General features: G+C 39.6%; 2 protein-coding genes and 1 long non-coding RNA gene across 4 annotated transcripts in view; 2 read left to right on the top strand and 1 right to left on the bottom strand.

Moving 5' to 3' along the window:
- The window catches only part of LOC103021609 (pleckstrin homology domain containing, family G (with RhoGef domain) member 2), a 67,995-nt gene extending 48,565 nt beyond the window's left edge, over window positions 1–19,430 (top strand). For both annotated transcript variants that reach the window (XM_049467296.1, XM_049467297.1), the window contains 11 exons: window positions 3,431–3,497; window positions 8,482–8,528; window positions 11,299–11,449; window positions 11,793–11,924; window positions 13,306–13,488; window positions 13,620–13,712; window positions 13,887–13,973; window positions 14,270–14,303; window positions 14,478–14,570; window positions 19,118–19,216; window positions 19,355–19,430. In XM_049467296.1, coding sequence (XP_049323253.1) covers window positions 3,431–3,497; window positions 8,482–8,528; window positions 11,299–11,449; window positions 11,793–11,924; window positions 13,306–13,488; window positions 13,620–13,712; window positions 13,887–13,973; window positions 14,270–14,303; window positions 14,478–14,570; window positions 19,118–19,216; window positions 19,355–19,398 — 1,030 coding nt within the window. In that variant the 3' untranslated portion in view covers window positions 19,399–19,430. The remainder of the gene's footprint in view (window positions 1–3,430; window positions 3,498–8,481; window positions 8,529–11,298; window positions 11,450–11,792; window positions 11,925–13,305; window positions 13,489–13,619; window positions 13,713–13,886; window positions 13,974–14,269; window positions 14,304–14,477; window positions 14,571–19,117; window positions 19,217–19,354) is intronic.
- Window positions 301–10,156, bottom strand: LOC111192355 (uncharacterized). Its single transcript, XR_002649856.2, has 4 exons — window positions 9,984–10,156; window positions 5,647–5,696; window positions 2,609–2,773; window positions 301–2,348 (listed from the first exon to the last, which is right to left on the bottom strand). It is a non-coding gene; the product is annotated as an uncharacterized LOC111192355 (long non-coding RNA).
- A 261-nt stretch (window positions 19,431–19,691) lies between the features above and the next one.
- Window positions 19,692–27,410, top strand: LOC125782630 (uncharacterized). Its single transcript, XM_049467298.1, has 4 exons — window positions 19,692–19,961; window positions 20,658–22,170; window positions 23,088–24,132; window positions 24,564–27,410. Exons 1-4 carry the CDS (start codon window positions 19,881–19,883, stop codon window positions 26,407–26,409), a joined length of 4,485 nt encoding a protein of 1,494 aa, XP_049323255.1. The 5' UTR covers window positions 19,692–19,880; the 3' UTR covers window positions 26,410–27,410.

Consider the following 27,410-nt stretch of genomic DNA (forward strand, 5'->3'; position numbering starts at 1 on the left):
AACTTACTGCACTAGATTTTTCAAGTAAATCTTTAGTCCAGGTTTGAAAATAAAAGAACATAGAATGTCGTGTCAGACATTAAGGGACTTTCTCCCAAACTCCTCTAATAGTTCTTTCTGCTTTTATCAGAGGTTGGAAGAACTGAAGAAGGTGTAAATTTTGCTGTCATGTAAGACAGAAGGAATTCTCACTCCAAACAAAGGAATCCAGTGGTCTGCCTATAGTGCAGTCCTGCCTGGAGTGATCCCAACGGTTTGACAGCTTTACAAAATATAGGAACACAGTGAAAGGAGCTTAAATAACCTGCATTCTTTATTGTTTTAGACGTATCATGCTAACCACATTAGAAGATGAATGGTGGGAGTGGGTGAAAACATCAAAATGACAGTAGGGCATGGAGGGGGAGAGAACAAGGGAGCAAGTGAGTCTTCAAGTGAAACAATACAGGAAGAGGTTGAAGTGGAGATGGAAGGAATGAATGCAAGTAGGGGAGGTTCTGTATTTAAGGCAGCTTGCAGGTGACTCCCTTTCCTGATCTTGATCATAGTTTGGGCAGTATGCAGCACTAGGGAGGAGTCACCGTCAGGACACTTCCTTTCAGTGTCGGTGGTGTTAAATTCAACGGGTCATTTCCCATCTCCGCCACATAAAGAATCTAGGCCAGCATTTTTTTTCTAAGAAGAATATAGAGCTTCAGTGACTGGAATTCATTATGCTGAAGCCGGTATTATACAGTTATGACCTGATAAAACCCTCGATCGGCACTTGCCCTAGTGGTTCCATTTATTAATTTTTAATTTGACCTCAAATATGTATCGCCTAACTGTTCTAAGAGCCAGTGTAAGTGTTTTGTGATTGAGAGCCTGGGAAAGTAATAGCACAGATATAACAAGCATAACTCAAGACTTTGGCTGAGATGGCCCGAGAGTTTCCTGGGGCTTGGACTTTTAGTGCCAAAACCTCATATGAAGTGCCAAGACCTAATTGAATCCAACTTGGCTACCAAAAAGCAGACATGAAAGTAAATGCAAGGGTTGTGATCACGATACTGTACCTCACTGTTCTCCGTTTGCCGTTTAGTTAATGGCAACATCTTTGTTGGGGCATAATTCCACACTGCCAAGCTGCATATATGGTAACAAGCTGTCATACCTCTTAATTCGTGCTGAGCCTTAGAATTCACAGACCTCGAATGGAACCTCACCCAGGCCAGATCCTTAGTGTGTTTTGCAGCACAGAGTGTTCATGAATTCCCCTCCACTTTTGGTGAAACCCGAAGTGAAGCCCCCTCACCACAAAGGGCAGCCACAAATGAACTCCGTCTCCAGGGGAGGAGGGGGATTCTGAAGCGCTGGTGTGCTGAGGTTTCTCTCCGAACTTTTACCCCTTCGCCACATGAAGGCGCAGCCAGTGTGTTTACAGAGAGCCATGCTGTTTCCTTCGGGATGTCGGGAAGATTTCCCCCGAGACTGACCAGTCTAGTGGCTTGAGGGTCTCTTGGTGATGACGGTTTAAAGGTTGCTAATGAACTGGATGGACTTTTCTGTGGTCAGATAAATCATCACATGCTCTTGTCAAGGCCCTCGAGAGATGAGTGAGCACCCTCAGTTCAAAACACTATAAAGAAACTTTCAGTGAAGAAAACTCAAGGGATTACTTAATACAGTAACAAAATCGATCTCCTGTGCTTTATACCCATGTTTTTTCTTATGTAATGTTTGCCTGCCTGGTCTCAGTGTTGTAGGCTATTAGAGCAAGTTAACACTTTCTGTGCTGCCATAAGTGACTTTATGTTGGCTAAAGGCCACAGTGCCCAATCATGCACTAATGCTGTTTTATGCTGAATTATGCTGTTAAAAAAGGGGGTGTCTGTTAATGTTTCAGTTATTAAAAATCTATGAAAGTAGCTGGTCCTTATTCAAAGTATTAAATACAAGCAACTATATTTAATTTTTAGTTTGATTCATTCAACTAATGTCAACTAAAAATTTTTAGGCAATCTGTTTGCATTCTTTTTTAAAGTAAAATCAGCTTATTAGATTTCACAGTGAAACTAATTGAAATCCTTTATTTGTAATCCATTGTAGAATATTGAGCATGCCTTCAACAAATGGTTGTAGTATAAGAAGGGAGTGATTGGAGAAATGGGAAGAACTTTGAGTTGGCTACTGCTGTGAGCAAAAGAGAAGATAAAAAAAATTATCATGGGAAACAGAAAGTTAGGTATGATATGGACATTTATCAAATGTTAGACTGGAAGGAGGAGGAACTTCAGTCACGGTTCTACGTCCAAACCTTATTTTCCTTCTTCTGTAATGGTACCAATTTGGAGATACAAGGTCTTGGCCTGGAAGTGGTGATAAAAAATATGACATCAGCATCACTGTGCCCTTCGGGATATTTCCTTCAAGCAATAATTGTGCTGATGTAATATTGTATTCAAGTTGAACCGATATACACTTGATTCAAGTCAAATTCAAATTATTCTTTTTTTTTGTTCAAAGTTGCACCAGCCCCCCATGAGACCAGATCTGAGCCAAAGTGCTCTGAGAAAACCTGGTTTCTTCTATTTCACATCTGACTCACAATAGTGATTGTTTTACAAACCTCAGCCTCAACTCCCTCTCTTGCTCTTCTGTCCCGCCGCTGATGGCGGCCAAGATAATCCAAGCCTGCTGTTTTTCATTCATTCAGAGGCTGAAAGGAGAGCTCCTCTGCTTTCCCCTTTGCTCACTGTCATTTAGAAGATGTAAATCATGTGCTCCAGGTTCACTGAGAGAGAGAGAGAGAGAGAGAGAGAGAGAGAGAGAGAAAGCATTCTCCTTTGTGTTGTGATAAAACTGTAGATGTCTTTCAAAGAAAAAACGAAAAGGTTACACAGGTACACAGACTTGGATTGTAATGGTGCAGCCAGAAAAAGGGGATTCAAGGTCTGTTGTGGGGATCAGGATCAGGGGAAAGTGGGCTGGAGGGGAGGTGGTCGTACTCAGCCAAAATAAGATGTACTCCATCTGTGTGCATTTAAGCGATAGTTTGAATTGAATCGACGGAGAAAAAAGAAACAAGCGCTGTGTGTAAATGGAGACAGGAGTTGGAGTTTGCTGAAGCCAGAAGCATCCTCTTGAAACACCAGCCCCAGATGTCGCCATAGAAAGAGCATAACACTGCTCAAACAAAGACGCGTCCCAAATCCTATCTCTGGGACACTTTGCTCTTGAGCCCTCTGATGCTCCGCAGCAGATTTTGAACATACATCATTCACTTGTGCGTAATTTCCTTTGGACGGAGCGAGGGACGTTTTCAGGGATATAAAAGTCAGACACAGCAGATTGACATTTGTGAGAATATGAAAGTAAGACACAGCAGACTGCTTTCTCACCGCGCATAACTCATTACCATCTGACGCAAACCTTTTTCTCTTTTCACCAGTGATCTTTTGGAAGACCTGGAGCGCAGCTCTCATGCAGCAGCTATAGCCGAATGCTTTGTGGAGAGGGTAAGTAAAAAAATTAAAGCAAGGTAATGTAGTCTACATATAAACATATAGCTAATTGAATAATTAAAACATCAGTTGCAAGTAAAATGGTGACACTGGACACATAAAAATCTTTGATTTCACCAAATTAAAAAAAATCTGGAATATAATTTAATATATCAAGAGGAAGATGTATGATCACAACAATCAAAACAAGATGAACTGCCTGAATTTTTGCAGCAGGAATGACATAAAGTTATCCAAAAGCAGTGGGTAAGACTGGTGGAGGTGAACATGCCGAGATGCATGAAAACTGTGGTTAAAAACCAGGGTTAATCCACCAAATATTGATTTCTGAATTTTCTGCAAACAAATGCTCTAACTGACAATATTTTGGAATGTGGTAAAATGTATAGAATAAAACAACAATGTTCATTTAACTCAAACATATACCTATAAATAGCAAAATCTAATAAACTAATTCAGCAACTGAAGTGGTCTCTTAATTTGTCCCATAGCTGTATACACATTTTCTAGCCTTTGCTCATGCCGTCCCAAGTTTGAGTTTACCAACATGGCCAGTTAGCACTCTGGCTAATCCAGCAAGCTACCTATCGAAGTCTACACTACTTTCTTTCGTGCTTCATTTTTCTACAAATTGTCCCTGTATATGTTTCAAAAATACTTATACTATGTAATACTTATACATAACAAATGGAAAAACAAGATTTCGTAGAGGAATCACACTGCTGGGAATAGGGATAAAGAAGTTGGGCACTTTGGACCCCAATGTCTGCTATTTTTTGCCCAATCAGTTTAAAATGTCGCTTCACCACCTAATAATTCCATTAGGTTGAGAAAATATCAACTCAGTATGTTGTTTGTCACTGCATCTCCTGCCATTTCCCACCTAATTACAGCAACAAACTGCGTACTTTAATAATAAATGACTGGTCACTTGTTGGTCAGTTACCTGCCAGTGTGAACACGAGGTCTGCTAGCTAATTCACAACAGATCTGTTTCCACCTCAGGAATAAGTCAGTTTGATTTAGGAGTTGACTCTGATTCTGATTGCATTGAGATTGGACTTAATCATTGACTAACATCCAGCAAAAAAAAATAAGTACAATCATAAATACATTGACATGCCAAAAGTCACGGGATAGCAGCATGTTAATTGATGAGCTAAAACAGCATGTACCTCAGACAGGCTTGCTTATGTCATTTCTGTCATTGTCAGCAGAAATTGGCAAAAATAGAAGACCAAAAGACCAAAAAAAGGACCAAATTTAGGCTTTGCTGTTTTGCAACATACTTATATAGGTATATTATGCAGCGTCAAAACCACATAAGCTGGCCTATTTAAGATCACTCACCAGCTCAGTGTGGTTTTAGGCACATGTGTTTATTTAGGTACGCTTAGGTTTAGGCTAATTGGGGCCTATAAACTTAGCAAAAGCTAATTTTGAATACCAAGCATGTATTGATTGACTGATTTTCTAAATGTAAGCTAAGGAATCAAGTTTGCTGAACTGTTACTTTAATATGTTGTTCCTGATTGCTGATACTTCACTGATCAAATTGTTTGCAAACTGTTTTAAGAAACCACAGCTGTGTGAACTGGCCATATGTTTGGTAGTGTGGCAGGGGCACAGTAGTAGTATGTTGTCTGGCTGGTGTTTGGGTCAAAGACAGATGGGCATTGTGAATGAATCCCAAACACAGCAGCAAACTGTGCTGACCTTTGTACATGTGTGCGTCAGCTGTGGGGTTTTTCAGACATATTCACTCACACACTCCATGCCACAGCGACATGACAGTGACCAGACCCGGGTGGCATTGGAGTCCAGACAATGCCATCTTTGTTTCTGGTGGGAGACAACTTGATCTGACATGATGTAGGAAAAAGCTTGCACTGGGTCATAAATGGTTATTGGCTTGGACACGCAGTGCTGTGCAAATGTTAGAGACCACCCAGCAAATAGACTGTTAAGTATTTTTTTATATAATATCTTTCTTAGCTGATTAGATATGAGATAATCCACCCATATTAGGAAAGGAAAAGTTGGAGGACATTATTTGAAAAACAGGCAGTTCAAAACATGAGTAAAAAATTAAAAACAGGACCCCAAACAAATTGGTCTCATTAGATACAATACTTAAACTTACTATAAAACAAATTTCTGTCCATCCGTCCTCTGTGAGAAGATGACTCAACACTGGGTGTAAAAGGAACAAGGAAACAAACAGTTAAAATAATATTTAACATTTGCTAATGAAGGATTGCATGCAGTCAGTTACTTCAAATTGCAGCAGTTGCTGTCACATATGTGTAAAAGCACACAGGCAGCTTGTCGACTTTATTGTGAAGTATTGCCAAAAGAATAGGACTCTCTGGAGCAGATAAACATGAGCCTCTTGGCACCATGTCTAATGCCAGGTTTGGACTAGAAGGGTATAAAGTCCCCAGCATTGAGCAGTGGAACTGTGTTCTCCAAAATAATGGTGCTTTTTGCAATACTTTAGGACAATACTTAAAGGAGCACTAGGTAGGATTTACTTGATTTTTGATCTTTTTAAAGAAGTAAAATTACAGCTTGAAACTCACTGCAACGCTGCATTGAGGTGTAATAGGAGGAATAGCGGTGCTCTCGTGTCTGTGTTGGAGCTCTTCTGAGCTCAAACCAGACTCTGTAAGTTTTCCGAGGCGGCCGCGACCAACGCTCGCGAGAACTGCGACCTGCTTTCCGACCTTTAGTTCTAACAGTTCTACAAGGCCTACTGGTTCATTCTTTACAAACTAACATACAGACAATCTGGCAGAAGCTGGAAAGAGACTGAATATGTCTGTGAAAGCCAGAAAACGAGAAAGAGAAACTAATCTGCCTGAAACATTTATGAGCACAAAATCTCAATCCTACCTAGTGGAGCTTTAAGGAGCTCACGAAGCCTGTATTATTACTAAATGCAATCAAATCCTGACTACAATGCTTAAAAAGCTAGTATAAAGCCTAAATACAGTTATTTCAGCAAAAGCAGGATAAACTTTTTATCAACATAGAGTAGATGTTGACTTTAGTTTTTTTTTTCTACATTTTGTAAAATGAATAACTAACACATAAAATCCATTTAGTTATAAATAATATATAAATAATGTGCTTGCATAATGTGGATTAACTACCTTGTAACATTAAGGATGTTTACACACTCATGTTTGTTTTCAAAAATTATTCTAAATAGAACCAGCCATTGAAAGCTTCTTAAAGGAAGTAAAAATGGTTCTTTTATCAATCTTCTAAGTCATCACTCCTGCTTTTAAGAGTTTAAAAGGAAAATAAATTGTAAAATGTAATCTGTATACCCCCTTGCCGGCTCTCCAACCTTCCCCCGATCTGTAAGGCCTGAAGTTTTCCTCCGGCTGAATGGGCCACTGTTTGGATCAATTAGTATTGGCGAAGGAAACGTACATTTAGATACGAGTACATTTGATTAAGTCATTACCGGCGGGTTATTTTGGGTTCTCAGCTCGGCTGACCTTCTCAAACAGGCTAAAGGTATTTTGGGGACCTGTCTTTTTTGGCATTTTCTCAGGATCCACAGCGATAAAAGATTAGGTTCCCAGTGGCCCATAAAAAAAGCATCAGATTTTTTTTTCCAAAACAAAAAGCGTGCTTTCTGGAATGGACATCAGGTTCCAAATAAAGCACAAATCAGATGTGTTTACATGCTTGTACAGATGCACTCCAGTGAGTGGAACAGTTTCTGCCAAGCAGCCCTTATCAGGCCAGATCTGCTGCCGGCCGTTTCAGTGCCCAGTTCTGAAACAGGAGCAGATGAAGAACATCTCTTGATTATGTTGTTGTGGTGCAGCTCCCGTGGCAGGCTTTGAAAGCACTTTGTGGAAGCATGCTAACATTAGTGTTTTTGGGCGGCAGCAGCTTCAGTGATTTATGGCTCTGAGCAACTTGGGGGTTTCTGGTTTAAATGCTGGATGGGTCATAAAGCTGCGGCTGGAGGTCTCTACACTTACTTTAATCACTACACTCCTGAGATACGTTGTTCCAAAGGAGCTGCAAACGACTCCCCTGCTCTTTTAAAAGACTCTAGACCAATTTGGAAAGGTCAGATGTTCATGACAGCCATGCTCTGATTTATTTAGCTTACACGAAAAAGGTTGTAAGTCGTCCTAGAAGTCATAGCAGGCCAGTCTTCAAACCCACTCACAAGATGACACCTCAAAACGTATATACAAGCTCTCCCCTGTGGTAACACTTCATGATCGATTTACATACTGCTATACCATGACTTTTGTGACTTTTGGCATGCCGGTGAAGTTTTAATACTTAGCAGATATGTACCAAAAAACAGCTTAAAATCAGAATAAATTCTACTGTATTTTTTTTTGCTGTACTTTCGGCATTTTATTAAATCCAATGTGCAGTCGTGATCAGGACGAAAAGTGGAGTTTTGTAGCTTTCATTATGCAAATCTGAGCACAGAGTAAACTGCAGTAACAATGCACAAGTGAGCATTTTGTTGTCAGCTTTCCTTAGAAGGTACCTTTAATCTGTCCACACATACTCTCAAAAAACTACAAGCTATAGTATGTTTACAAAAACCTTGTTTCCAGTCACCTAAAACACTGTAATCATGTGTGTGAGAGGCTAAAGAAGTAAAATAGAATATTTGTGCAAGTATGGAGGGATTTTATAAGGAAGAAGTTACAAGGAGTGTGTCTATCCGTAAGGCTTTTTTAAAAAGGTGCAATACAGGTCAGCCAATCAAAGCGCTCTTTAAGGAACAGTACCAAAAACAGCCTGTTTAATTGTAGCAAATGAAAAAGTAATATTGATATATAAAAACAAATGGACTTTTTGGTGCATACACTCACAACCATCATAAGTGAACCTTCTGGAATGACATAGAGCAGTTAATATATTTGGGTAATATTTTTTTTCTAATCAGATATGTAATTTCTATCATCTTTCTCTTTTTCTTGTTTAGAGTGAAGCCTTCGATATCTACACCATCTATTGCATGAATTATCCCAAGTAAGTAAACTACTGTTGGTACTGTCGGTCTTTTGTGCATTGTTTTATTGTGACAACGTTATTGTAATTTAGCCAACACAAATCTGCAGTGAGACATGCACAATATATTACTACACTCTGGCTCACTTCATTCATTATTTTAGCTTATAAACCCAAATCTCAAAAAAAAAAAAGTTCTCGTTTAGAATTTGATGGCAGAAACACATCTCAAAAATGTTGGGAAAAGTAAATGGTACTAAAAAAAACTATTTGCTTTATTTTTAAATTAGCTTTTTATTGAATTTTAAATCAGGACCCAGGAAAAGACAGTAGCATTTATGAATCGCCTTTATGTGATACAGCTTTAACTTGCATTGGTGAATTGCTTAGCAAACAAAATCATGCTTAGGGCTGAGTATTGTTTTTACATTTTTTATACAGATACTTTAATTTAAATTCGATACCGATACCCAAACTATATATTTTTTCAATAATTGATAATTATTCTCACACAATGTATTTATTTAACAGCCGACAGCCTCTTTTTGGATCTTGTTGGAACAAACAATGAACATGTTTGTGCCGCTTTATTAAAAACAAAAACAGCAGCATTACTTGTGCTTAAACAATTTTTTTTTTATTTTAAGAGTTGTTCTAAGAAATATGACCATAAGATGCTCTCTATTTCCTGACTGAAGGATTCATCTGCTGTGGAAAAGTCTATGGGTATAAAACACACCACCCAAAAGGAAATTAATTCACAATTATTTCTATAATTTGACGATAACAATAACAAACAATATTTAGGGTTACTCAAAAAAGTGTTTGTAAAAGTCTTATATTGTACCTGCCTGTGCTTCTTAAAGGATAATAATTGGTTGCTGTATATAGTAATGAAAACTATATATTTAAGGCATTTTTTGATTTACCTGAGAACAAATATCAAACAGTGCACATAATTTTAAGCGCTTATAAATTGGTATTTAAAGGTAAATAAGAGAATCAACATTAGATTGGCAAAATTAAATTATGTTTAATTTAAGCCAGTAATACCGTCTGTTCTGTCCCAACTGAACGTGAAACTGGCTGGAGCTATCCAGTTAGACAGACAGCATACAGTAGAGAGTTCAAACTCAAAATCTTTATTTCTTCTCTCTTATCCTTTTTTGTAAAACTGAAATAAACAAAGGAAAAATATAAATTTCTAAACCACCAAATATACACTGGTTCAGTATAACATTACTGAGATAGCTACTACAAAATTAACTAATCTCACATACGTGTACACACACAGCTCTATCTAAATATTTCCAGAGAGCTAGTTACCTTCATGTAAACAGATTAGCATACATGCTAATAGTTACCTTTGATTTCAAACATTTTACAGCTTATTTGGTCTATCAAAGTAACTAAAACAACATATATTCAACTGAAAAAGACAATTTAACTGAAAAAACGTCAAAATGAGCAACTTACAGGCATATGTGGGCCAAGATTTCACCGGGAGAAAACAATGACTGACTGCACTGCTGGATGGTCAGTTAACAACTAAACAAGTTTGAATTGAGGCTATGCTGTTACTAACTAAGCCACTAGGGGGCATTAAAACCATGTAAACTGCCTCAAGTTTCTTATTTAAAGCTATACCAGCACACCGTCCCCTTTTTTTCCTCACAGATATTTTGTTGACCTTTCGGTCGGGGCCTACATGGTATCAAATTTCACCCTAATCATGCCTGTTTTTAATGCGGCCTGAGGGCCCAAAGATCACCAGTATCCAATGTTGACCATCTGCCTTGTTTCTTATGCGCCTCTGCCTCTCTAAAATGCTCTTTTTATACCCAGTCATGTGGGTTAATTGCAAATTTCTCCTCCAGCTGATTTTAGTAGTAACACTATAGTAGTACAATTTATTTGGAGATGTGTTGCTGCTATCAGGTTTTCTGAGAAAACTGAGATGACCCTATAATAGATTGCAAATGACTGTGTTGTGTTCTTACTTACATTTACTTATATTTTAGACAGTGTCCCAACTTTGTTTGGTTTGGTGTTGTAAGTGTTAAATACTTTCTACACTCTTGCTGACAGCACAAAGGTGCCTGATCAAACAGCAAGCACTCATTATCACAAGTTGTTTTGAATGAAAAGTTGCTTAGGCACATGATTGATAGCCTACCATCACATCAGAATCAAACAGGTGATTGGCAGCGAAAGGCACATGGGATTAATGCAGCCATGGTTTTTATTAGACAGTTTTTGTTGCTGCTCTAGCGGAAAAATCAGACATATGACGGGATTGCATGCTTGGGTGATGACTGCTTAGGCTTACATTTCAGACCCGTCTGCTTTATTCCCACGAGTCACCAATTCTGCAGCAGCAGATGTTCAGCTAAAGCTGATTCCTGACCCAACTTTCACGGCACAGTCTCACATGTTTACTCACACATGCAGACAGACACACAACCAGACCAAATAACACCAGCTCCGCTCTGCACTGTTCTCAGTTCGCCAGTATTCGAGTGCGAACTTGAACCGTGTAACCTCGCCGTTCCTCTAGGACCGGCACTTTTGCCGTGATGCAGTTAGCAGACGGTGAGTGCGTTTGAGACGCTGAGTGTTTTTGTAAATAGTTTAGGCTTGGCTTAAGGGCTTTCACAGGGCCATCGGCTGAACACATTACCGCAGAGCTCATGGTGAGATGAAGTGCCTGCCAGGCTTAGCTGCTTAACTGATGAATCTCCCAGCAGACCACCCTCAGAATTACTGACGGACTGTCTCTGTCTCTTCCCAGCTCTGTAGCTGTGCTCAGGGACTGCATGAAGAACGAATGCCTGGTGCGCTTCTTCCAGGAGAGGCAGGCCACCCTCTGCCACTCCCTGCCCCTGGAGACCTATCTGCTGAAGCCTGTGCAGAGGATTCTCAAGTACCACCTACTGCTGCAGGTCAGTCAGGAGATATGGATCCTGTCATGTGTTCTGCCATGCACTATTTTTCACACAAAAGCTGTATTTTAGTAAACTGTACTAACATACTCAAGTCCCTGAGCTGCAGTTTGCATTACATCCATACTTTCTAACCAGTTCTGGTTCCCTCTTCATTTCCTGGTGTCCTGTATTTACGATTATCCACATTTATGTGCTGAAAGGGTCATAAAGAAAACTGCATAAGAAAAAATGCTGATCCTAGAGGACTCAAGAGCAGAATCTGCCAGAACCGGTCAGAACGCCTCCAGCATCTACAGCTAGTGGTTGCTAAAGAGTAATCAATGTCTCCCCCTTCTGGCAGGAGCTGTCCAAGCACTTTGACAAAAGTGATCCAGGATATGAGGTGGTGGAGGATGCCATCATCACGATGACAGCAGTGGCCTGGTACATTAATGACATGAAGAGGAAACAGGAACATGCTGTTAGACTCCAGGTACTCTCACAACTGCTGCTTTCTTTCCTTCATTTCATAACTTTCTTTCTGTAGATATCTGCTACAATACTGGACTTAGTAATTGTTGAGCAATTTACCAGAGCATGAGTAAGATAAAACTTAAAACCATGTGAGAACTCCTAATTATTTAGGGGAGAGGGGTGAGAGTAACCTTTGGCATCTCCTCCCTTAACCCATTACAGACTTTATCATAGTAAAAATCATTTTGGGTGGGTATTAAAATGACTATGATAGCAGTGTTCAGCTAACACATAACATAATCTTGTAAAACAAGAGCTTGTGGGGTGCATGAGCTTATTACAGCACCATCACTCCAGTCCTATCTCAGTATGGATTTATTAGGTATTAAGTGTTATACTGACTGAAAGGGAAATAATGCGGACCAGGAGTTTGGAAAGCTTCCACACCTATCACCAATGTTGGGCACGTTACTTTGAAAAAGTAATTAGTTATAGTTACTAGTTACTTTTCCAAAAAAGTTACTCCACTATAAAAGTAACTAGTTACCAGTAAAAGTAACTATTGCGTTACTTTTGTTACTCGCCTCCGTAACCCCAACCCACCGGCCCCCATCTTCTCAGAGCGTGTTTCATAAGCCAGATGAATAGAGTGCACGACAGAAAAGACAACAATCAGTGCTAAGGCGGTTATCTCATCCTCCCCTCCCTTGTGACTCACACACACAACGCACACACACACATGCACCCATCACAGTCTGCATCCGAGTCCACTTGAAGTGAACCCCAGACAACCGATTTCAGGAACAGTACTCCCGGCTTAAAAGTAGCACCTGACCAAGCGTATGAAATCCATGGAGTGCACGCTTTCTCAGTCATATTCGTGCAAAGCTGTTTTGGAGACACCGGCTAACATTTGTTTTTATTTGTCAAAGACTTTAACATGACTACACTCCATTACCCTCCAGTTTTTTGTCTATCTTCACTGCCTATATAACCGTGAACACAGACACACTGTGTTTAAATGAGTAGGCAAAAAATCCCTTACATTTATCATGTTATAAATATGGTAAACGCAATACTAGCTATCTAAGAGTCATGAAGTTTCGCTGTAAACAAAAAAAAAAAAATGTGTTGTAAGCGGTAAATAGCATTGCAATACTCAGTAGTTAACTTTGCTTGAGGGTGCATTATTGTCACTATAGTCCTACTTTCTCGTCATACTGATTGCAAAGGTGTCAATATGGCTGACAATTTTGTTTTCAAATCTATTTCTATAAAATGAAACGAGATGGAACCACAACATCCACACTTTCTACATAAATGTCAACTAACCTCATCAAGTGAATATAGACAGCTCCGAGTGTTGAGTGCAGTCTAACATAAATGTCGCTCTCTCACAGGAAATTGAGAGTCTGTTGCTGAACTGGACTGGTCCTGACCTCAGTGGGTTTGGAGAGCTTGTTCTGGAAGGTTCCTTTCGGGTCCAACGAGTGAAAAAGGAGAGGGCCTTCTTCCTCTTTGACAAGATGCTGCTTATTGCAAAAAAGAGGCTGGATCATTTCATCTACAGTACACATATTTTTGTGAGTCATCAGCATTACTCAAGAGAATTGTTCTAAACTCTTACTGCTGGGAGTCTGGAACACAGTTTTTACACAGTCTTGTCATCCTGATGTGTCACAATCTATTATTTTTCTTCTTTCTCAACCCTCAGTGCTGTAACTTGCTCCTAGTTGAAAATATGAAGGACCCTCTCTGTTTTAAAGTGTCAGATCAGACAATACCCAAACAGCAGCACATTGTTCAGGTAAGAAAGGTATTTGAATTGTATAGTAAGATTACAGAAAGAATGTGCCACTTAAAACATATAAAAATGCATTAAATCAACCGATTTTAGTGGGGACAGTGCCCCTCTCTGTTTTTACAAGTCACTGCCAGTTAATGTTGCTGAAAACATGAATGTCAATGTTTTACTTTCTAGGCTAAAAATCAAGAGGAGAAGCGATTGTGGCTGCACTACCTCAAGAGACTAATAGTGGAAAACCATCCTGCATCTCTACCACAGAAGGTGTGATTTTGAACAAAATATACTGGCAAATTACTATAGACTATAGATAGCATATCCTTACTTTTATATGAAAAATATATTTTCAAAATAACTCTACAGTAAAATAAAAAATCAGTCTTGACTTTCAGTTCAAATTATGTAGTAAACTAAAAAGTGTTTTTTTATTGGACAGCAACTAAAAAAACACTTTCCACATTAGAAGGGCTGCAATGTTCACTGTGGTATCTTTGTTGTGCATCCAGGATTTTTTAAAATGCTGTGTGACTGCATGTTAAAAATGAGTCTCTCTCTTACAGGCAAGGCAGGTTCTTGGTGATACTTTTTGTCAATGTAAGTAGTGCATGCGTTTAATGATACTGTTGGATTTTCACTGGCATTATGTATTTTTCCGATGTTAAGCAACCAATTTATGAGTTATGAGCAAAAGCAGAGTTTCCATACAGATGGGATAATAATGTTATATACATTATTGGTATCTTGTTGCTTTGTTTTTTTGACGTACAGCTCCACAGTTTGAGCAAGAACCAAACCGCAAGCCGGCCCCTTCTCCTCGGTTGGATGATGCCCATGGTTTTCACAGAGGAAGAAGGCAATCAGGTTTGTGAACATGTTTGTAATTGCATGTAATAGAGAAGAAAGCAGGAGGACAACATTTCGTGGCAAAAATATTAATTTATTACAGAAATGAAGATGCAAAAACAAAGAAAAAGAACTGAAGCTAAATAAAATAAACCAAATGAACTGTATCAACATAACAAAGCTAAAATGTATTTAAAACAGAAAATAAATCAACTGAGATTTAAAATATCTAAAAGGTGGACTAACGGACGGTGCCAACTAAAATAAAATAAAATAAAATCAACTACCTAACCAATAAACTAAACTAACCAACATACAAAAATACACTGCCCCTAACCTTATGTGTCTAAACACAATGGTTTCTACGTGTGTGAGCGCCCAAACTAACCTGTCCAACTCAATAGACATACAAAATGAAGGTAGATGAAGCCAATGAGCTTCAACAATGTGAGTTACTACCAGAGATCAGATCTAAACGCTACAATATAACACCAGTGTTTATACAAGATCATGATTAAACACTCACCGCACAACTACCAAACAAAAGACCTCTTAAGAATCAACTGGGCAATCGCTCCCACTCTCAAAAATCAGCGTTTAGTGATGGGTCTAACGACCCTGAAACTTCGGCACATGCGCCGAGCTATCAAGGCGAAACCCCGCGTCAGTGCGCGTATCACGTTAAGGAAAACCACGTGACCGATACAGTTCCTGTATCGTTTGGTAGCAATGGGTCTGACAACACTGAAACCTCGGTGCATGCACCGAGCAAACAAGGCAAACCCCTGTGTCGGACCGCGTATCATTTTAAGGAAAACCACGTGACCGATGCAGTTCCTTGCATACAGTTGCTTGCAATGACTTTTTAAGTCCAGCAGATGTCGTCATTAAGTGTTACAGCAACAGAGTTTCAACACAGTGTCGATACAGTTTGGAAAATATGCCATACACCCAATGAGGCTTCATCTGCCCATCACTATCAGCGTTTAAAATTTACCGCGCTGTGACCCGTTCACACTGTTCCGTGCTGCTGCTGCTTACCATGCGATTCCTCTTGCTCTGTAAGACCCGCCTCTTCCTGTTTCAGCACAGAGTATGATTGGTGGGTGCAGCCAAACCAGAGGAGGACCTTCATTGGTTCTTAGCCAATCACTCTTGTCCATAAGCGTCACATTTCTTATGCTGTCCATAGCATAGACTGTGGCTGTATTCGAAATGGCATACTACATACTACTCGCGTACTAAATCTGCCTAAAGCTAGTATGCAGTACGCAGTATGCGACCAAACTGAGAATCTGTAGTGCACTACAGGTACCCGGATGGTGTACTACTCCGCTCCGATTTCGCAGTGTGCATGGAGAGCTGTCTTCGTGGTGTACTGCATCCCAACATGCATTGCGGCTGGCTCCTCCAGCTCGCTTCAGAAAAAAACAAGATGGTGGCGAGTGCGAGAGATTTTCAAATTATGGATATATATATTTTTAAATTAAGGGAATTATTTTGGAAAGTATCGGCTCACCGCTGTCGAGCCCCTCCGCTGCCGCGGCCGCGCGCTCTCCGCGGCCGGGACCCTCCGCTGCCGCGGCCGAGCACTCTCCGCCGCGGCCGCGCGTTCTCCGCGGCCGGGACCCTCCGCTGCCGCGCTGAGCGCTCTCCGCGGCCGGGACCCTCCGCTGCCGCGCCGAGCGCTCTCCGCGGCCGGGACCCTCCGCAGCCGCGGCCGCGCGTTGTCCGCGGCCGGGACCCTCCGCTGCCGCGGCCGAGCGCTCTCCGCCGCGGCCGGGACCCTCCGCTGCCGCGCCGAACGCTCTCCGCGGCCGGGACCCTCCGCAGTGTGCAGCAACATACAGTTTAAAAAATTATTCTGTTATTTTAATAAATAATTCCCTCAGTTTTAATAAATTATTCTGTTATTTTAATAAATAATTCCCTGAGTTTTAATAAATTATTATGTTACTTTAATACATAATTCCCTCAGTTTTAATAAATGATTGTTATTTTAATAAATAAGTCCATCAGTTTTAATAAATTACTCTGTTACTTTAATAAATAATTCCCTCAGTGTTAATAAATTATTATGTTACTTTAATACATAATTCCCTCAGTTTTAATAAATGATTGTTATTTTAATAAATAAGTCCATCAGTTTTAATAAATTACTCTGTTACTTTAATAAATAATTCCCTCTGTTTTAATAAATTGTTCTCTTTATTTAATAAATAATTCCAATAAATCGTTCTGTTAATTTAATAAATAATTACCTTTGTTTAAAAAATCGTTCTGTTGATTTAATAAATAATTCCCTCAGTTTTAATAAATCGTTCTCTTTATTTAATAAATAATTCCAATAAATCGTTCTGTTAATTTAATAAATAATTACCTTAGTTTAAAAAATTGTTCTGTTGATTTAATAAATAATTCCCTCAGTTTTAATAAATCGTTCTCTTTATTTAATAAATAATTCCAATAAATCGTTCTGTTAATTTAATAAATAATTACCTTAGTTTAAAAAATTGTTCTGTTGATTTAATAAATAATTCCCTCAGTTTTAATAAATCGTTCTCTTTATTTAATAAATAATTCCAATAAATCGTTCTGTTAATTTAATAAATAATTACCTTTGTTTAAAAAATTGTTCTTTTGATTTAATAAATAATTCCCTCAGTTTTACTACATATTTTTCTTTTAAATAAGGGAATGATTTGAATACAAATTAATAAAATTGTTTCACTTGTGCAACGTGTCTCATTTCTTTTATAGTTGAGATTGTGTAAATATGAATAAGAGTTTGTTTAAATGTTTTCTTCTTGATGGTACTTACATAGATGAAAATAGTAATCTACTAAAATAAATAGGAAAACGTATTTAAATATAACTGGAACTTTCTTGGGTTGTTTCTGTTTACAACTCACTGTGAGGAATTCGGAGCACTACAGAGGACTGACTGGTGTGTCATGGGGCCATGTAGGGTACTACAATCAAAAGTGTTGCAGTACCGAATACTACATACTGGGCAGTGTGTAGTATGCAGTACATACTAGTGCAGTATGCAGTACGCAGTATAGTAGTATGCCATTCCGAATACAGCCTGTGTATAGCTGGACAGAGCATCGTCTCTCAAAAGTGAAGCCACCACAGGTCGGGCGCCCTCTGCTGTTCGGTTTCAATGGCAAAACAGACAACATTCAATCACGTTTTTTTTTTTATATACTGTAATTCTACCTCCTTTATTTAAATGCAACAGCTAGTGTAACCTCTGCTTATATCGTCACATTTTTATATCCTCACAGAATTCGTTTTTAAGAAGTTTATTCAGCTCTATTCAAAAAAGGTGTGGTTATTGTAAAAGGGCTGGTTATGGGTGGGACCAATAGCAGACCGTCAGCTCCGCTCTGTCCCGCTCTGCAGTCTGTGACTGCGAGGCAGCCCTCAGGGGCGGAGTTATTTAAATTAGTAGGCTGTCTCTCAGCAGCCTTTCTCCCTCCTCTGGTCTCTACTGCGCAGAATCGGGTATCAGGATCACAAACATGGCGGAAGATTTTGTCCATCTTTTTTTACAGTCTCTGGTCCATACACTGCACGACTTTGGAAAGACTCTGAAAAGACTTTAAACAGACTAAAGTCTGACTTCCTCTCACATCTAAAGGCTAATCACAGACTTTTTAGTCACAGGCTAAGATTTTACAAAGACTGTGGTTCACTATTTGCAAGACTGCAGCTAGATACTTTCTGAGATTATTTCCCATCATTCTTCTGGTAGAAACCCTGTACATACAATACATATTCAATTAATGTGTATATTAATTCTGTGATTTATCAGAGGTCCACAACTTTTGTCCCCATCAACAGTTTTTTTTTGCCACACTGTTAGTTCTTGATATTCTTTAATAAAATACATTTTGTGTTTAACTCGCCCTATAAGCTTTTTTTTTTATCTCTTTTTTGCTACAACCTTGTATAACAAAGAATCACAGTTTCACTTTGCTTTTGCTGTAGATAGAATTAATGCAATAAAGAATATAATTATTGCAAAATGTGTATTTATTAAACCTGTTTGTATCAAAACTATCAATGCACAAAAAAAAATTAAATATAATGACTTTAAAGGTGCTACCTGTGTTTAAAATACTGTACATATTAAAGTTAAAAGCATATAAGTCATATTAACTGCTAACCGTAAAATATTTTTGCCTTGCGGCTTCCCGTAGCTTTCCTATTGACTGTTGACATTGTTCAAGTCAATATTTTTCGTGAGCAAAGTCTCAAAATTTTGTGATACACTTACACTGCGACAGTAAAATAATTTGAAAATCGTTAGGTTTAAAGTTGGCATTAGAGAGTGAGATAAAAATACAGAGGGGAGCAAAAGAACAACACAGACACAACTAAGTCATAGAATTAACGTATAAGTGGTTTTCTCTTTTCCTATATATGAAGCTGTCATGTGCTTATGTAGATATACCGGACAGTTATCATGTGTTATGTAGGTTTCAGTCATTGCTTATAGAGTTACATAACGCTTGACAATAACTTACAAATTGGTGCATTACTTCTTTATTCTGTAGAACCCCCAGAGTTCATTTATACTCCCGAGAAGGCCAGGAAAGGTTTGCCGCTTCTTCTGGAAGGGAATGTGACATACCGCCGTGGTCGTAGACAGTCAGGTGAGTCCCCAAATCTCTTCTAAAGCCTTGCATTACAAATAATTGTTATAAGAAGAGATTTTTATTAAAACATCTATTTGTAATTTTTGGTGAAAGAGGAGATATGTACTTAAACAAATATATATCTGTATGTTCCAGCTCCTGCCAAGGATATAGAAGCAGCATTTCAAGGTGGTGAGTGACCTTTTTTGTATGTGTGTTGGAAAGTAGAGACAGATCATTGTTGCTGTTTTTAAAATATATATATATTTTATAGGCAAGAAACAATTTCCAACCATATAATATCAGAAGTGATGTTTAACCTGAATATGTAATTGTTCTTATTTTCTTCTTTATTCCTATGCTTTGCTCAATTGGTGGACACCAGTCTCCATAAAAGTAAGAATAAAGTTTAATTTTACCACACATACACCACCATTTATTTCTATCAAATGTAAGCACTATATTTGTAAAATATGCTTAATATCTATTGTAAGGTCTTTGTATTTGTGTGTTCTAGGCTGGCAGTGAGGGTGAGCTGTGCCCACAGGTCGACAGCTTGGGCTCCTCTGGCAGTGCCAGTACACTCGCCTCATCAGTCATTGAAGTGGAATCAGGCAGAGAAACCCTGAGTCTTGCTCAGGATGAGTATGAGGACATTGTTCCTTTGCCTTCACCTCCAACGATGTCTATCACAGAGGAAATAATGCAGTTTATCAACCAGAATTGTGTACGAGAAGGCATGGCAGAGCTGTCCTCTGATATGGTAAGCGATACAATTAATGTACTTAATATTAATGTTGCAAATGCAAATTCATTCATGTTACCACTTTTTTCACTATTATTCACTGTTTTTGGTTTCCTTTTGAAAGAAAGAGAGAAAGAGAGAAATAAAAAAATATTATTTTAACACCAGACATAGCAGCAAATTATGATACAGTGTTTCAACTGTATAGTTATATTTTTCAGTGGTGGCCCACTGACACTGCTTTAATTTAATTATGCAAGCAGAGTGTAGAACACCTAACACTTGCTGCAACTGGATGAAGAGTGTGTGGTAAGAAGTCGCAACATTAGAATATACAGTGCATATGACTTAAAATAAATTAGTCATTGTTCATTTATTCAGTTAAAATTTTAAATCATTATAAAATTTTCAGTTGTCCAACATTTCATTAAGTCCAACGTTATACAATATTATTTGGGCAAAACAAAATTACTGTGTACCAACTCTACCTCTTCACAACACAACTGATGCTCTCAAACACATTAAGAGGACAAGAAATTTAAGTTATTAACTCTTGACAAGGTACAGCTGTTAAGGTGTTTAAATTTTTGAGATATGACCATTTGCAGGTAACATGAAAGATAACTATCATTAATACAGCTGCAACACTAATATTAAATAATAAATTGCTCATTTTTATGCATTTCATATAATGCTTATTTTTGGATATTTCAGTATCAGCCCAAGTCAGAGGTCCTGGACCAGTCTACTGAACCACAGGACCAAATTGAACATCAGCACCCAGAGATGATAGAAGAGAAAGATGATCAGCAAAAGATCATTCCTAACAGGCCAGAGGCTGAGCAGAGACACTTAGGTGTTATATTAGATAACGAAGATGACCATGGACATTCTCCTCTTAGTTCACCTGCAGATTTGCTCCCTGAGTGTTCCTTATGCTCACCTTCTCAAGAGTCCAAGTTTAAGTATGAGATGGAAGAGACAACACCCACAGAGTGCAACAGCAGTGCATCTCCTGAACCAGCAGTATTTGCAGAGAGAGACATTCCTGAGGAGGTCGATAGTCAAGTATTTGAAGACAGTATTACCAAAGATGAAATATCTCCTTCAGGAAATAACAAGGAACAAGCCATCATAGAAGCTTCAGCTGAGCCAGTGCCTTCCTTTGATCAGCCTTCCACATCCAGACCTGCAGAGAACCCGCAAGTGCCAGAGGCTGAACAAAAGCTGACCAAAAGTGACAGACAGATCATTGAAAAGATTCGCAACTACTACGAGGCAGCAGAGTCAGAAGCAGTGTTGGAGGATGGGCAGACAACACGGAGAAACAGCTTCTCTGATATCCCCACAGGATTAGTAAAAGATTCAGTGTCACGCTTCAACGTCTTTGTTCACCAGGTCAGTCTGTGTGATTCTGAGAGTGGACGCTCTGATTGCCATGAGAGTGACGCCATGTCCCCGTCCCCCAGCATGCCTGACCTGAATCATAAAACCTTTGATCAGCCTGACTCTACCATTACCTCCTCTCCAGTTTCACAGAGCAACCAAGAGCAAAGTAAGAGTGAAAATATAAAATATGATGATGATGAAGATGAGGAACAAATATGTGACTTCAAACCCTGCATGGAGCTCTGGAAGGAGAAGGAGAGAAAAGCTGAGAGTCTAAAAGTTTCTACTTGTAAGGAGGGCAGCTTTGGTAAGACCAAAGATGCATGCAGAATAGACCAACCCTCCATAAATGAGCACTCAGGGACTCATTGTGTGCTCCAACAAGACCATGAAGACGACACAGAGCCAAAAAGTCCTAAAGAAACAAAGAAAACTGACAAAGTAGTACTTCACTCTCAAACTGGCACAAAGGATAAGAGTTCTTCCAACGGGAATCTGGATGGCCTACCCAGTCAAATTAAAGTGGGACGGTTCTCTCGCCATGGCAAGGTGGTCACCTGCAGTAGGACACTTTACGAAGGGATGACTGATGTACCAGACCTTGGGTTCTTTGAAGGTGGGCCAGTAGATCAGTGCTTAGTAGAGAACTCTGAAAAAATCCTAAGCAAGGTACAGATGCTAGCACGAATGTATACAGCCAAGGCAAGCAGCATGAAGGTTCCGTTACACCAGAAAAGGACACGGGGATCATGGGCAGTGCCCAATAAACTGAATAATCGTCCAAAGTCTCAGCTAGAGGTGCATCAGGCTGAGGTGAAGACACAAAAAGAAATTGCAGGTGAGTCCTTGCTTCATGTTTTAAATAAAAATTAAATACAAAATTAGAAATGCACTGAAATGAACATTTTTGCAGTACAATTAGCTGCTTTCACCATTGGATAAATTAAATAGTCTAAATGTATTTTCAAAGAACAAGCCATTTTACAAAACTGCAATGTAAATATATCTATTGAACCTTTTAATATCTCAACAGACATGTAAAAAAAACAAAATACATTTTGTTACCTCAGCAGTGCTATTCTAATCATGAATTTATTTTAGAAGTACTTTTCCTGGTCATAAATGGACCTCCGTAGTACTTTTTTAATCATAAATGTAGCTCAGCAGTGTTACTTCGGTCACATTAGAAAATGTACAAAAATAAATGCAGTCAGTCTTTTGGTAAGCAATCAGATGTTATCTAAGGCTAGGTTAGCTAAGCTAATCTTATCTTCAAAAACCCTTTACAGCTTATATCTGTCAGCTGGAAAATAGCCAGTCTGTATAAGGGTAGTAAATATTGTATAAGTGATTAGTAATTCTGGACATTGTATATTTTGTTATTTATGTATGTAAGTAGAGTGTAAAAAGTTACATAAACCAGCTGTTTTTGTCTCTGCACCTCACTCCCGACATACATTGCTGGGGGAGTTGGGAGGAGGAGGGGTGTGGTCTGTAAAAATCCTCCATTTATTTGTTAGAAGAAACACTCAAATATGACTTAAAATAATCAAGTCATTGTTTGGTTTAAATTATTTAGTCTTTTCACTATTATGGTCTCCGCTGCACACCAAAAGTGCATCTTTCCCATTTTAGAATGACTATTTTCAGTTGCCAGATATTCAGTGTATCCCTAAATGTGCTGCTCATAAATAAAGAATGAATCAATGTAAATACAATAGGCTTTAATACAATCATTTCTATTTTTTTTTTCAGAATCTGTTGTTCCCTCTCTACCTGAGCCGTTTGGACATGTCATTGTTAGAGAGCAGTTCTCCACAACCTATCACCAAGAAAACTACTGCAAACTTAATGGGCCAAAAGAGCAACAAGAAAATCTGACCATGGATTTGGGAGCTGGTGTGATGTCAAAGAGCGCATTGGAAAGCTCTGTACAAACACAGGAAGACCAAGCAATACTTGAGGAAGATGAAGCCATGTCACCTCCACCCTGCTCTGAATCACAAGCGCAAGTTTCCCCCGAATCATCACTTGACCACTGTGAACCCTTCCCTGAACAGAAGACTAACCACACTTTGTATTCAATCACTGAGGACAATTCAGTAGCCTTAGTAAAAACGATGTGTGTGAATGAAGACCAACCTCAAGCAGAGTTGCCACCTGGGGACCAGTGTTTTATTGATCCAGCAGCAGAACAGTGCCTCAAAGAAGAAACCAACAGTGCCAAAGAAAAAAAATCAGGTTTAGAGCCAGATGAAAGTAAACCACTCCCTGAAGAGAAAGTGAGTGAAATGCAGCAGCAATCACCAGAGAATTACACAGATTGTTCAGTTTCTGGCTCAGAGGATTGCACACAAAGGGCACGTCTGTCCTCTGTTGATCTTACTGAAGCGTCTCCTCCAGTAGCATCAGAACTGAGCTTGAACAACAGTATCTCAGAAACAACTAGCAATAGTGAACCTCAAATGCCCATAGACATGCCTTTCTCTGTGGGATCAGACGATTCAGTTTCTACACAACTCCAGTCTCAGCCCTTACCGACACCAGGCTGCTTCAAAACAGCACCTGCATCTGCATTTGGTCCAGGAGGCACGCATAATTCAGAGCCTTTAAAAAGCAAAGAGACATTACACGAAAGCTTGTCTGTGTTAAGCCCTCTTTCATCACCTCTGCCTTGTGAACCTACTCCAGACAATCTTCCACAGTTCACCAGCCAAAGACCTGACAATCTGCCAACTACCATGGGAAGAAGAAGCCTGCCTGCTAATTGGAACACACCAACTCTTCCATCCTCCCAAAGGTACTATATTGTTGCATGTAGCTGCAGATTTTACTAATGATGCTTAATCCCCACCCCAGTTTTGAATATATATTTTATATTCAGATGTTTAGGCTGCACAATATATCGCTTCAACATTGTCAGCACAGTGTGCAAATGTGGAGTAGTCACATGGCAGGACCTGCAATATAAAAAAGGCAGATATAACCAAAAACCTTTTTAATAGGGATGTACAGAATATTTAGCAATTTATATTTTTTGGCCAAACATAGCTGAATTATTCAATAGTATAAGTAAAACATTTAGGGGCAGTTTTTAATAGGGATTCACAGCATATTCATAGACTACACTGCATTTTGAATGGAGATTGTGTTTTAAAATGTTTTTTTTTTTATCAAGATGCACTGTTAATGACAGTATTGATCTGAATTGTATCTCTGCTATGGTTTCAGACTACCACAGACCCGGCCTTGGTCCAGGGACCAAGATCAGGACACCTCATCATCACCTTCTCTGGGTTCATCCAGTATCCCACCATTAAGTAATAAGTCTTCAGGCATTACATCAAGTACTGCATGTTCTTCAGAAACAAATCGGGCTTCTGCCTTTAGCTCCAATCTTCGGATGCGCTCACCCTCACCTGTTAGAGGCTCTCAGCATCTCAGCTCTTCTGCTCTTGCAAAGTCACTTGCTGCCTCTTGTATTAGTCAGACAATCTCTCAAAGCATGGCCAAAAGAAATGCCCGCCTTCAGGCTACCTCCCCTACTTCCAGTTCCATTCCTTCCCCAGCATCTTCCATGAGATTGAGGTCACCCTCCCCTAAAGCTGTTCCATTGGACTCATTTGTACCATTGGATACTGGCAGCACAGCCCCTGCTGGCCAAATTCCAAAATGTCCCCCTTCCCCTTTTCGCTCTTACAGTCTGCGATCCAGCCCAGCAACTGTACAGTCCCCTCCACCTTATCGAAGCCAACGTTCAGTGTCCCCACCTGTAACCTTTAACCCAGCACCCTCTACTCGCACAAGGTCAGATCATTATGAACATTCTCCCCATACTAGTTTGAATGGGAATAATAATAACAACAACAATAACAGTCAATACAGCAATGGATGGGCCAGTAACCACAAAAAGCCGTCATCAAATACAGGCGGAGCTATGTATGCTCATGATCCACATCGAGGAGCCTCTCACAACAAAATTGCTAGACCATTCCTCTCCTCTGAGCCAAACTCGCGTGTACAGTCGCCCTCACCTTCTCCTACACCATCACTTTTCACTCGAATTTGTTCCCCACCACTTGTACAAAGCAATTCTGGTCCATTGATAAGCAAGCCTCCAAATCCACGAACCCCAAGACAAGGTGGGGCCAGCCCGTTTGCACCTCTGTGTTTAGAGTTTTCAAGAACAACATCAGCTTGCTCTTTATCCCCAAGTGCGAGTCCTAGGGTAACCTCTCCTCCTCCTATAGGCATCCCTACAAATATATGGTGCATTGCAAGCCCTCAGCCACGAAACCCATCAGCAGCGACCCTTTCCTCCCCAACAAAAGCAGAAGCAAGCTCTGCTTCAAGAAGCTCCAGAATCACATCTCCACTGTCAGGGGTCTCTTCATGTTCATCATCTAACACCTCCTCTTCCCAGAACCAGCGGAGACCAAAAGGGAGCAGTTTACCTTTTGTGAGTCTGGCAAGCAGACCACCGAGCCCTTCCAAAAACTGGGCTGAGAACGGACGATGGTCAGTGGATTTGGAGATAGACACAACTAGCCCCCATGGGCGGTCCTACAATGGCACCCCTATTTGTGTCAGCCCGGGCCCTAAGTCCCCTGTCAGGCTGAGTGTTGGAAAGACGAGCATCACCTGGCCAGATGTGCATGAACTGCTGACAAAGTGTAATACAGAGGACAGTTCTGCTGGTGACATCCTGCCCTCTTTGTCTTGCCCTGAAACTGGACTGGAGGACTCTGAACTGGGACAAGCTACTTGCAGAAGTAGCCTTATCTGTGCTTATGTGGCCAGGACCACCCCCGTGCCTGAAAGAGACACTCCCAGTAGGTGCTCTGACGAAGGAAAAAGCGAGGACAATGTGGGAAAACAGGGAGCCAACAAAAGTCTAAAAACCAGCTATGCCACCACTGTCAACCTGCAGATAGCTGGTAGTGGGAGAATAACATCCTTCAGTAATGCACAGGTTAGCCTGACTCAGACCCTGGCACCTGTAACAGACACCCAGGGCATGAGAAGGGTCAGCATAAACGCCTGCAACCTCTCACTGCAGAACTGCAAGAGGGTCTAAGTGGAACTCCTCCTGAGGCCATTTGCTTTAAAGACACTTTAACAGGCACTTTAGCATATAGCAAAGGGGTCAGTTAGAGATCCAGGTTCAATTCACTGAGCTGTAGTGCCAATTTACGGGTTTCAAGAAACTTATGCTATGATAAGTGATCATTCCTACTCATTGATTGCCAACGGTGCTTTAAATACAATGCATGCATGGATTACTTCTTAACCAGGATTTAAAAAATACTCCAAGTAAAAGACTGTTTTTTTGCTTTTAGCAGTGTTATTGTATTGCTCCTTTTTATATGTGAAGCATATTCTTATGCTATATGTGTAATTTAACCAAAGCCTCTGTCACTAATTGCTTTTCCGATGTCTGTGATAGACAGTACTCTTATTTATGAAGTTGTCTTTTTTATGGCACTTAAAATGTTTCTCTCTGTTTTGCACATTTTCTCATATGTGGTCCAGACGTGTCTGTAAAATTGTTGGATTTCAGGCAAAATACTCTCATGTATGTGGAAAAAAGGTTAATTTACTTAAAGGTCTTTGGGGGGAAAAAGGGAAAATTGATGCTGCTTTTATTAAAATTGGTCAAAACAGTGCTTAATCTGAATGCACATTTCATTATACTAAATTTATTTTGATCAGTCAGTGTGTATGTGTTTTTATACAGGCCACACAATGAGTTTGTACAGCAGGTACAGAAGTCATTCCATCAAACCATAGTAGAGCACTTCAGTCGGCTTATACATGACGTGATCATGGTAAAGTGGACTTCACATTACAATTTCCAGCATTTTATTTAAAATGATCACTTGATTGCTTGATGATCTAAATAATCCATGTTGACTATCTGCTAAAAAAATATATATATATATCAGTTGTGAATCACAAGAAACCACCACAACCCACCATAGCTCTCAATACAACAAACACAACCAGCTAACTTTACAGAGTTTTGTGTTCTACACTCTCTGGTCATTTGTACTTGAAATAAATATTTTTTTTATCTGA

This window comes from Astyanax mexicanus, chromosome 18 (genome assembly GCF_023375975.1).
Source record: "Astyanax mexicanus isolate ESR-SI-001 chromosome 18, AstMex3_surface, whole genome shotgun sequence".
NCBI lineage: Eukaryota > Metazoa > Chordata > Actinopteri > Characiformes > Acestrorhamphidae > Astyanax > Astyanax mexicanus.